This window comes from Equus quagga, chromosome 11 (assembly GCF_021613505.1).
Source record: "Equus quagga isolate Etosha38 chromosome 11, UCLA_HA_Equagga_1.0, whole genome shotgun sequence".
Lineage (NCBI taxonomy): Eukaryota > Metazoa > Chordata > Mammalia > Perissodactyla > Equidae > Equus > Equus quagga.
Genome location: NC_060277.1, coordinates 4606547 through 4618920, shown reverse-complemented (window position 1 = coordinate 4618920; position 12374 = coordinate 4606547). Strand labels below are relative to the sequence as shown.

At 40.6% G+C, this 12374-nt stretch overlaps 1 protein-coding gene across 20 annotated transcripts in view; it reads left to right on the top strand.

Moving 5' to 3' along the window:
- The window catches only part of EYA4 (EYA transcriptional coactivator and phosphatase 4), a 253017-nt gene that overhangs the window by 20698 nt on the left and 219945 nt on the right, over window positions 1-12374 (top strand). For all 20 annotated transcript variants that reach the window (XM_046677392.1, XM_046677381.1, XM_046677398.1 and 17 more), the window contains exon 2: window positions 9846-9947. In XM_046677392.1, the coding sequence (XP_046533348.1) occupies window positions 9937-9947 (11 nt within the window). In that variant the 5' untranslated portion in view covers window positions 9846-9936. The remainder of the gene's footprint in view (window positions 1-9845; window positions 9948-12374) is intronic.

Genomic DNA, 12374 nt, shown 5'->3' with positions numbered 1-12374 from the left:
CCTTGCTGAGTCTGATGGTGGGCTGAGTTTTTCTAGCCCTCCTTCCAAAAAAGGGGCAAGCTTCTCAGACTCGCTCCATTATACATTGCCTCTGGGTGTTGTTTCCTGCCCATACGTGAAGGTAATGACCACAAAAACAGTAACACAGAAACACAAACATATCTTTTCCTCTGAATTGTTCCATATCACCATTTTCTCAAGAATCCAGGTGTGCCACCTGAAAGTCGTATTTACCTTATCAGTCATATTCATATATGTTCCACGTCCTGTTGATGTGTCTTCATGTTACCCTCCCGTCCTCTGCTTCCCCAGGCTCCTTTCAGCCACAAGGACAGTCCAGGATCTCTTGACATCTTACCTACCTTGTTGCAACAGTCTTCAAGTTGCCACTTAACTCCAGTTACCGTTCTCCTTGTTTTTCAGAAATCTGAAGTAGATATGTTGTTCCAATGATATCACAGATGCCATCCTTTATTTGCATTTTAAGGCTATCAAAATATAATCATAACCAGTTGTATTTATTTGCTAGTATTTAGCACTTTGCTTTAGCCGATTCAGAACTCCTTAGTGTCTCTTTAACACTGAGTGCTCATTGCTCGCTCATGTTTTCTTTTCCAGAAACATATTCCCTTCTCTTTCATGTCCCCTTCTATAACTTTGTCATCTGCAGCATCAGTCTGTTAACACTAAAGAAACCACACAACGTCGATGTCTTGTAGAATGGCAAACTAGGCCAGCTGCGAACGAGTTAAGATAGTGTTTGTTTGTATAAACTGATGTGACTTTAGAGGATTGGTAAAAGACTTCTGAGTTTGGCTTCTGTCTAAATATAGACAGTTAATGCAGCTCCTGGAAATCACTGATTTCTACAAGATTCTTAGTTGAGAAGAATTAAAAGTCACTGCATTTCCACAAGAAATTGCATAGATACTACTCCACTGTAAAAAGAGTTAAAATGTTTTAATTCAGTAAATGAAGAGCAAAATATAAAAGCAGAGACTTTCTTTCACTTTGTCGGTAGTAATCAAGTGGCTTATATTTTTGAAATATGTGATTTCATTTAAGCCTAACAAAATATATCACAAATATTATTGTCCATACGTTATGGATGGAGAGAATGCTATTTAGAGGGATTAACTATCCCAAGGCCATACAGTTATCCGGTGATAAAGCAAAGACTCACATTTAGACCTGTTTGATTCCAAAAGTCTTTACTCTGGAATTACTAAATTAATGTTCCCTCCAGCAAAACTATCCTTTAGACCTCTGGGGTTTCCAGAGGTGAATACTAAACTTAGGTGATCTCTTAAATTCTTTCAGAGTGCAGCAGATTTTCCCCCAGTGGGGCATGAAGTCCTCAGATATGTGTTAAGTAATATATTTTCTCATCAAAAAAGGGTCCTAAGTATAGAAGAGGTTTATGGCTGAGAGAAAAAGCAGACTGTTTGTAAGAAAGGGCTCCAGCCATTCTCTTCTTCCAGGCTGTAGGAGAGCCAGCTGGACAGATCCACGCAGTGTGGACAAAGGCTCATCAGAGTAATGGGGAAGCACATGTTGGCGGGAGCCAGAGGGCTGCGCGTGAGAGGGGAAGCTGGTGTGCAGAGTCAGCCTGAGGATCTGTGGGCGCAACCGAAGTTGCTCAAGCTCCGAGTTCTTTTGGCTGTTTCTCTGGGACCATCCGCTTGTAACTGTGTCTGTGTTTTCCAGGATAACTAACCAACCATCAACAATTAGCAGACGCAAACAAAATGAAAACCTGGCCGTCGTTGTCCAAAATCCAGTGATCATAATGATAATTCCAGGAAGATTACTGCCATCAAATGAACTCACCACTAATGAGCCAAGTGATTATCATGAAATTGAGCTTGTCACCATGTTCTAGCATGGGAAATTAGCCTCATTCTTATTAAATATTTTGTGTTAAATGGACCATTTTGCAAAGTCCACACTCTATCTTAGTAAACAGTTCAAAAAGAGCCCAGCATCTAGTTTGTAGCGTGACTCCATGTATGGAGCTTGAAGTCAGGCAGCGTGCTCATGACTGCTTGCCCAGATATGTTTCTTGGACACCTTTGCTTTTTCCTTTGGTACAAGTGGGAAGAGCATCACATGCATGGTCGGAGAAGGCCCCTCTCCCCCTCTGAACAGTAGGCCGTAGAATTGGAGCTCACTATTCTTTGTGCTGTTGGCTTCCCTCGCTGGCATGCTGCCTGAGCAGTTGGAAGCAACCAGGGCCTGACCCAGCTTCACAGACCCATTAATGAAATTTGGAGGGCAGCGTGGGTAACGTGGTACATGGGACACGAAAGCAGTGCCCTTCTTGACGCCTGATCCCAGCTAGAATTTCTCAATCATGTCATGAGAATGTAAGTCATTAGACTTCCTATACAATTGCAGTTTTATATTAGGCAATATGTTTAGTAAAGCAGAGAATTTAATTGAAGACTGTGAGGCTAGCTCGTGAATCCCAGGAAGAATTGAACAACCAAGCAGCAGGAAGGGCATAGAAACCGTGGGGCTTCTGGAGTAACCAGGTCCAGGGTTTACGTTCTGCCAGGACTTTCTTGCTGTCCTCGCTTCTGCTCGTCTTTCTGGGTCAGCTCCCTTCTGTCTCTCCCTAGCCGACCAGCTTTTTCTGCCTGGCTGTGAAGAGCTCCCAAGGTTTATATCCTAGATGGTTTGCCACCAGAAGAGGCTCAGCCTGGTGGTTTCCCAGGCCCACATCGTAAGCCATGGGAAGGGATTGCGCTGAGTCATTCAGTGGAAGGGATTTGGTGTAACTGGAAAAGACTGGGGCATCTAAGAGGTTGTAAGCTGAACGTGGATCAGCGTAAGATGTATCTTATATGTGTATAATATACCCCCATACAAGCAAACCTCAATTTTGTACACGGTATGTTTCTGAAAATATACTTGCCGTTTGAAAATCCGGAAGTCAAATGATAGATAGATGAGCTGTCTGAATGAAAAGTCTATAATGCAAGGCCGCTTCCTTTGTGCAAGGAAATTCTGCACGTGTATGTAGATTCTTCGAAGCCTCCACTTGGGTTAAAAGAGGTTCTGGGCTGGACTATCCAGCACCTCCCTCCCTACCCGGGGTCTGAGCCGGAACACAGGTTTGGCCGCCTGTAATCTTTGCATCTTTCCCTCACTGTGTACTGGACCTTTGGAACACGGGCAGGGGAAGGCAGTCTCTTTCCCTCTCCATTTTCCTTTGCGCTGTGGCAGGAGGCAGGCGTGGCCTCTGCTGTGTGCGCCCCCTCTCAGGTGACTCCTGGTGCCATGCCCAGCCCTTGGTGGCAGGGCACTGTGACAGTAATGAGAGGGTGAGGGAATGGGGGGACAGTGGAACAGGGACTAGGGGAGAAGGAAGGTGGAGCGCTACCTCAGGACTCCTACTGGTGACAGACAGTGGCCCCAGGGAGCAAAAGCACCTGACTGCCAGTTCCCCTTCGTGCGATGTTTTGGCAGAGGGGTGCTCTGCTAGGCAGTGCACAGCTTCAAGTAGGACGGATTAAGGAATTTCTGGTTTATCCTAAGGATAGGATCAAGCTCTGAATTGTTTTAAGAGGCTAGAATCAGATCTTTATTTTAACAATTTTAAACCCTCAGGAGGCAGGTGACAAGGATGGCTTGAAGCTCTGTTGTGGCATTGAGGAGAGAAACGTGGAGAGAGTTGAGGGAACTCTGTGACCTGCTGATAGGACTGGTAGGTTATTGAATGTGGAGAGGAGTGGGTTCGGAGCCAGTGACAGAGCCCCGGTGTCTGGCTTGAAAGACCGGTGGAAGGCTGTGCCACTGGTGTGCGTAATCCAGAGGGGCAGCTTCTGTCCTCATCCCCTGCCAGCCCTGGCCCCGAGAGCCCCTCGTGTTCATCATTTCAGCTGGAGTATAGCATGCTGGGACAAGCCGGTTGTTCCTGAAGTTTTGATTAGAAAGAAAGAGCACTAGGGCTGCATCCACACACTCGACAGACTCTTACAACTCCTTCAACATCTCTTTCTTTAAGGCACGGGGTCCTTTGCTGCCTCCGCCACCTGGACCAGACCTCCTTCCATTTCTGAGAATTGTTTTAAAACTTGATAGATGAAACTTCTTCTGTATTTAAATTAGAAGAATTGTTGATTTTTTTAATTCTAATTTTCTAAGACACAAGTTTATAGCTTACTTCTAGAGCAGAGCTAAAGAAAAGGATATGATCAATTTTCTATGTATAGAAACCCTCACTGGAGGAGAAATCACCTAACATGGAATGGGTGGGGTTGCTACTATTCCTGTTTTAAATTCACCTTTTCTGGGGGAATGGCCTTGAAATAGAGCTGGGAACTGGATTATTGCCTCATAAAACAGCATGAGGTTACTGTTATTCCTTAATTTTATATCTTTATTATGAGGTAATACTTCTCTTGCTTGATTTGAAGAGTGTTCTTGTCTTTTTCTCATATATTTGTGAAAACTAAATGTTAAAGGATTTAGCATAACAACCATTGCTAAATTATGATGTAAAATAATACTGTGTCTGCCTAGATAGTTTTACTTGGTTCAATAATATAAAATCACTGGGCTCATAATATTTTAGTACCTTAGTGTGTTTGGCAAAGAAAGCAATTCATGTTACCGTAAAAAAGTTAAACTAAGTAACAATTAATCTCAATTTTAAGGAAACATAAAGCAAAGTATTATGTTGTAACGTGGAACATTGATGCAAATAACTCCCCAACTGGAATGTTGAATAGATTCTGAACTGGTGCTTAACCAGAAAAGGCTGTTTTTTGCTTAATTCTCTTATGCTCCAACATCTTTCCTGAAATCTTAATTTTTAATTTCACTTAAGTTATCACCAGTGCCCTGAGATGGTGGTGCTTCTAGAAAATGATGACTTCTTGCCTAATGATCAGTATCCTTAATTTCATTCTCACATATACTTTCTGGAAAAATTACATGTAAACTTTGATCGCGTCTTAATAATCATTTCACTGTGATGACTGTACATGTGTTGTGGGTTGAATTGTGTCCCCTAAAGGATCTGTTCAAGTTCTGACCCCTTCACCTGTGAATGTGACCTTGTTTGGAGATAAGGTCTTTGCAGATGTAATCAAGTTAAGATGAGCTTTTACTGGATTAGGGTGGGTCCTGGTCCAATGACTGGTGTGCTTATAAGAACAGAGAACTTTGGATGCAGAGATACACACAGAAGAAAGCCATGTGAAGGGAATTCTTGTGATGATGGAGGCAGAGATTCAGTGATGCATCTACAAGCCAAGGGAAGCTGGGACTGTCAGCAAACAGTGCAAACTAGGAAGAGACAAAGGATTCTTTTCTAGAGCCTCCTGAGGGAGCCTGGACCTGCCTGTGTCTTAATATGGGACTTCTTGCTGTCAGAACCGCGAGAGAATAAATTTCTGATGTTCTAAGCCGCCCAGTTTATGGTGCCTTTTTTATGGCAGCCCCAGGAAACTAAAACAGCATGCTGTATTATAAGTAAACAGTAGGTTAAATTGGTCTCAATGATCATATTATTATAAGTATATTTTATTGTTAGGTCAGGCGAGTAGGAGAAGACCAGTGGACTAAGTCTCAGTATTGAATTTTCTGAAAAGTTACCATACTCTGGTTTAGCAAATAATAGGTCCCCCAAAGTTTCTACTCTTTCTGTCCTTATACAAAGTGAAAAGTAAGATGAAGTCAGTGATATACCTGAAAAATGTAGGACAAAACAGAATTTTTCTTAAAATAGCCACATATTTGAAACAGAATTTTCAAAAATTAAATTATCTGGCTGTTTCAATATTTCATTCACATCATCAGATACATTATGCCTGATTTCATCCGCCATTTATTGTGTCGTTCATTCAGTCGATATTTATTAAATACCTAACGCTTTCCGGGCACCGAGCTAGGTGCTGGAGAGAACACAAGTAAAGAGCAAAGGTGTCTACCCTTGAAGACACTACTCTGGCTTCGAAATGTGATCCATGTGGAAGAAGCCGCAGGGGCCACGTGGAGAAAGGGTCTGCTTAGAAAATTCGTCTTCGCTGCTGTAGTTTCAGCTGATCTTGTAAAACCATTTTAGCATCATTTGCTATTACTTATCTGTCCTCTTGTATTATAATGGAAAAAAATAAAATTTTATTTATTGCACAGACAATAAAATCAGCAATAATAACGTATGTGAAACCAAAAATATAACTCTTTATCAACTTATTTTTATTTTTCAGTGTTTCCTTTTAATCAATATCCAAATGCATGCTTACTTGTACATGGGTTAGCATAGCTAAAATTTTGTTCTGATTTTTTTCACAATACAAAATCAATAATTTTTGTGTTTCTATGTCGTTTTTATTACATTATATTAAATTGTTCGTTACATTATATTAAATTGATCACAGTTTGTTTAATCAATCCTCTACAAAGCTGAGGCTATTTCTAGTTTTGATTATAATGAATAACACTGTACTGAATACCTTGTGACTTTTTTGGGAGGAAGTTTACTCCTTAGGAAAGTTAATATTGGGTAAAAGAGTTTAACGTATTTATATCTTTTAAAATGCAGTGAGATTGCTTTCTAAAAGTATTAGAAAACTTGACATTATCACTAGCAATTGCATGAAGACACCATTTCACTGTATCCTTTCTGACAATGGGTATTATCAATATTTAAAGTGGTTTGATTATTGAATATATATATATGGTAATCCAAAATGTATACTTGTTGTTTAAATGGACATATTTTGGCACCTGTGAGAGTGAACACTTTTCCATATATTTGTTTCTTGTTTGCATCTTCTTATATGATTTGTGTTTTCATATTCTTGCTTAATCACTTAACAGGCCCTTAAACTTTTCCTTGTTAATTTCTTCGTTCTCAATATCACATTTGTAATATTTACTGAAGCTATTTTCCGTGATCTGTTGTGTCCTTTTACGTTTTGGCTGTTTTTCTCTGTTTAGAAAGGCAGTTTTTGTTTTGTTTTTATTTAGCTGAATCTGTGGTCCCTTCCGTTTGTAATCTTGTACAATGTTTCTACTGTTCATCGTCCCCATTTACCTGTTAGAGTGAAAAGGAACATCGGATTCTCCCCTTCAAGAGAGCACTTGGCTAATGTGTTATCCAGGTAGTGAGGAGAAAATGGCTCTAAAGATGATCGACCACAGCTCCGTCCTGGAGGATGGAGGAAGGGCTCGTGTGGCAGACAGGTCAGCATCAGTTGGACTAGTGGCAGATACTTACGATGGTGTGCACCATATCCAAGGCAAACCCGAGCAAGCTGGAGTGGTCCTGGACGCGAGGGGAGGGAGCAGTGCTCAGGACCAAGGATCAGGAGGTCTGCTAGGGTAGAAGCAAGCAAAGCATCAGCAAGAATTAGGACCAGAGTGAGACCCAGATTTGATGCCAGGAACCAGTCCAGTGTGTGAGGAGATGAGGGAGGGTGGGAGAAGAAAGATGGAGGTGCGAGCTGAGAGACAGAAATGGGCTTTTTCCGGTCACCATTTCTCAGGCCCACACCCCAACCCCAGAAAGTGACATCTTTAAGGCTAGAACTCCCTGCCTGCGTATCTTCCTGAATTCAAATGTATGTACTGCCACACCTTTCAGTATGCTTAATATCTACCCTTCCGGGGCCCATTTCATGTGAGCTTTCAATTATGCTTTTCTTTAAAAATGACACTTCTCTGGTGTTGGAGTATTTTTAATCAATAACTTACTGAGACTGTCACATTACACGCATGTAAGTTAGCGTTACCATTTTATGACTTTTAACTCTTAAGATTGAAAAAAACTGTGATCTGTGTCTCTGTTTGTATATGCATAAGACAATTTACAATTCACGTTTTAAATTTCCTTTTTAATTTTTAAAATGTGTTCTAGTAAGAAAGGTAACAGTTTTATTGTAGACAATATTACAAAGCAGAAAAGAAAAGAAATTAAAACCTTGTCTACTTGGTTGTAGAGAATATGTGAATAGATATATATAAAATTGAGTGAAACCCTGCATATGCTGAAGGTTCAATAAAGTGATTTGGGAACATATTGTTTCTGCAGATTGGAATACTTATTTCCCACTTAAATTATATTTTCAGAAATTTTTTTTCAGAAATTTTTGATGTCACTAAATATTCCTTAAAATGTGAGTTTAATAATTTATACCTGTATTTATGTCTATGATGAACACCTTTTACATAAATTTTTTTAACCTCTCATGTTCTTTTAATTTAATTTAATTTAATTTAATTTAATTTTTTTGAGGAAGATTAGCCCTGAGCTAACATCTCCTGCCAATCCTACTCTTTGCTGAGGAAGATTGGCCCTGAGTTAACAACTGTGCCCATCTTCCTCCACTTTATATGTGGGACACCAACCACAGCGTGGCTTGCCAAGCGGTGCCGTGTCTGCACTCGGGATCTGAACCAGCGAAATCCGGACCACCAAAGCGGAGGGTGCGAACTTAACCACTGTGCCGCTGGGCTGGCCCTTAATTTTATTTTTTGAATTAGAATTTGAAGGGCTAGAAATGTATCATTGCTATTTTAAATTGCCTTTCATTTATTGGTGAGTTTAAACATTGTTTTGTGGTGATGGACCATTTTTCTGTAGGAATGTGTATGCCCCTTTCTGTTTGGGTTGTAAGAGCACTTTATATGTGACGGACATTAGTCCATGTGTTTGATATTTGTGCAGATATTTCTTTTTTATATTTTTGGGTATCTTTTAATTTTGTTTATTGTGTGTGTGTGTGTGTGTGTGTGTGTATTCAAGGGGGGTGTCTGGCTTTTTTCTATTATATTCCATTATTTCTATTATGAAATCCTTGTCGATCTTGGAATTAAAAAAAGGTATGCTATTTTTCTTAGAGCTCTTTCTTTTTCTTTGGTGAGAAAGATTGTCCCTGAGCTAATATCCATTGCCAATCTTCCTTTTTTTGCTTGAGGAAGATTGTCTCTGAGCTAACATCTGTGCCAATCTTCCTCTCTTTTTGCTTGATGAAGATTGCCCCTGAGCTAACATCTGTGGCAGTCTTCCTCCATTTTGCATGTGGGATGCCACCACAGCATGGCTTGATGAGTGGTGTATGTCTGCACCAGGGATCCGAATTCGTGAACCATGGACTGCTGAAGGGGAGCACGTGAACTCAACCTCTATGCCACCAGACTGGCCCCTTAAAGTTTTCTAAACTTCAGTTTGTCTCAGAAATTTTTAATGTATGCCGTGGAGTAAAGATTAACTTTCTTTGACTAGGTAACTGATAGTTTTCCCGTAGTTTATTGACCAGTTGTCCTTCCCATATATGTTGGTAATGCCTTCTTTATCCTAATAGCCTTACTTTCATCCTCTTTTTAAAATTGGGCGTGTATTTTATAACATTACATCCTTTAGAACTGAGTAATGATCTTCTGGTAATTTGGACAAATTTTCCTGCAATAGAAAGCTATCATATTAACATACACATTGTATTTTCTCAATTTTATGTTCTTTAGAAAGTGAATGGTTAATGCAGACTCTTAATGTTTAATCTGTGAATTGCTTAATTCAGAGCTCTCGCGGCAAAACAGTGTCCTAATGTTTGTTACAGACCGTGCCTCCAAGGCTGTCCTCAGGCGCTTTAGTTTATGTGAAGGATTCCTGAGCAGCTGTTCACATATCCCAATTTTACCATGATGTGATTTTCCAGATCATTATTTCTGTCAGCTACAGGGACAGTATTAATGAATTTTGTTCTTTAAAGATAATGCTTCTATAGATTACTGGTTAGCACGTGAACCGCAGTATGTTGCAGTAATTTCACAAATAAATAAAAAAGATAACTTTTTCACTTTCCCCCTGTGTTTCCGTCTTTTTGTTTTAGATAGTCCGTTTTTAACTGGAGGAAGAAGCTGCTTCTACTTGGGAGTGGCAGGAGACGTGAGAAAACCACATGGAAGACTCCCAGGATTTAAATGAACAATCAGTAAGTCCTAATCCAATCTCAGGTTTGCTGGAAAAAGTTGTGGTAAGGCTACTCAAACTCATACTGAAAGGAATATATTGTAAGAAGCAAGTTTTTTGTTAAACATATTTTTTAGTTGATTTTCAAATTCTCTTTCAAGACCATAATGCAGACCTTTGGAAATTTATGCTGCTCCTGCTTAACAATATCGAATTTTGAGGTCTCCCTTGATTGACTGTTTGTAAAGCTGGTGGTAGAGAGATGAGGGCTTTGAAATGCTGCTCGGTTCTTGAGACAGTCTCCACGGTTTTACACACCTCCTTGATGAGGTTTTCTTCTGGTGCGCTTAGATGGTACACGTATTGTTGAATGTCAGAAGCCTAAGTATGTTACTAGCATGCTGCTTGTTCATTTCAAGGGTGGCAGCCACAGTCCTCAAGGGCTTTCCTTTTCTGCTAACCTCTTTGCAGAGTGAAGAATGCACAAGACTCGTGGCAATCATTCTAAGATTCTGATTTCTCAAAGGGAAAGGATTTAGATGGCCTTTCTGCTAATTTGTTAGTAGTGTCTCCATGATGCTATTTATTTAGTGTGTGGAACTGGAGTCAGTGGGAGGTCTTGCCCCACACTCCCACATTCCCACCAACTGTGGTCTAAGCTGTTCCCCTACAGACCACTATCGATATCACAAGTAAGGGGACATGTGTACCCACCAAGTGTATCTTGTGCCGATTGATGCTGTTCTTTATTAGATTGTATGATCATGACTAGATCTTAGAGTCTGTTTGTATCAGGCAACCGAGGACCGTGTATTTGTGTATAACAATGTGGTTATGATGAGCTCAATTTTAAAATACAGAGGAATCTTTGTTCTGGTGTATTCAGGCCATTCCAAGTTGATTTAATTTGTTTTCTATTGAGTATTCACTCAAAAGAAGTGATAATCGAGTCTTTAACTTACATACAGACATGACCATTGTCTAATTTCATTGTATATTATAGTACTTTTTAGTTTCACATTGCATCATTACAGGAAAAATGTAGCAAAAAATTACAAAGCCATAAAACTATAAAAAATCTGTCAAATGGTAGAGATGTTATTCCTCAAAGATTACCTGACTTTTTTAGAAATGTAGACAAATGGCAGTGGGCAGGCAGGAGCTTCAAAGTAGTTTTTTGGTTTCTTTTAATGCTGGTTATTGAACTTAAATATTCATAGCATGGACTCTGGCAAAATGGATGATAGTCGGCATGACAGTGTGTCACCCATGCCATTGCATGTCTGTGGATCCCAGTGGTGTCAGAGGTCTGTGGGTGTGACCATGTAGGTACTTGAGCAAATGGTGGTGTCAGCTTAGTGACTATCCTTCAAGAGAGGGCTCTGTTGATCTGTACTTTGTTCTGACACTCTGAGGGCTCCTTACAGGTTTGTGTGGGTGCGTGCATGTGTACGTGCAGCCGTGTGTGTGTTTGTGTGTGTTTTAGATCGACCAGCTGTTCCTGTTTTCCAGAGGCCCAGGGGTTTCCTGGATGTGGAACTTTCAGAGCTAGAGCAAGTGGAATCCCCACAAACCCAGATCGTAGATTCCGTTACTCACCGTAGGGTGTGTGTTTACTCAAGAACGGATTTTCGAATTGTTGTTTTCAGTGCAGTGGAGGTTAAAGAGAATATGTTTTTCTGTTTGACTTTAGAGTGAGGTTAATACCTGGGATGCTTCATATCACGTTTTACAAAGTGAAACCCAGCCCTTGTAAATCTAGTTTCCTCCCATGGATATTTTAGGGTTGTGCAGCTCAGTATTAAAAAAAAAAATTATTTTGTTTTAAGTTTCCAGTGTTATTAACATGCAGCAAGATTTGAAAACCAACAATCTAGGGTGACCTTCTGGCCTCTCAGCTCAAACCCAGCTGCTGAATTTGTAGTGAGCCTGGAAGAGATTTTGAGCGAAGAAAAGAATCCTCTCCACTCTCCCTTTCTCTTTCTCCTCCCTCGCGTTAGCTCTCTGCCTGAGGGTTGTGATCTGGTCAGAGACAAATGGAAGCTCCTGATCTGTGGGGGATTGATAGGCCGTCGGGAGTGGGTGCTTCTGCTTTAAGCCACAGGAAGCGTGACGTTTGTGTCAAGTTTTAATGGCAATACCTTTGATTTTATAAACATCATAAATCCTTCCTCCTTCTTCAGCATCCTCAGACTTAGAACAACATACAGGCCAATATGTTCATCTTGTTCATGTGCAAAGGGATGCTTGGGACTATTAAATGTGTTGCCCACGTTGGCATGGCTGGTAAGCGTCAGAGTTGGGACTTCACCCAGGTCTTCTGACTCCAAGTCCAAAGCTCTCTCCATGATAGCATCCACATGCCTTAGTGCTCTCTCCATGATAGCATCCACATGCCTTAGTGCTCTCTCCATCATAGCATCCACATGCCTTACTGCTCTCTCCATCA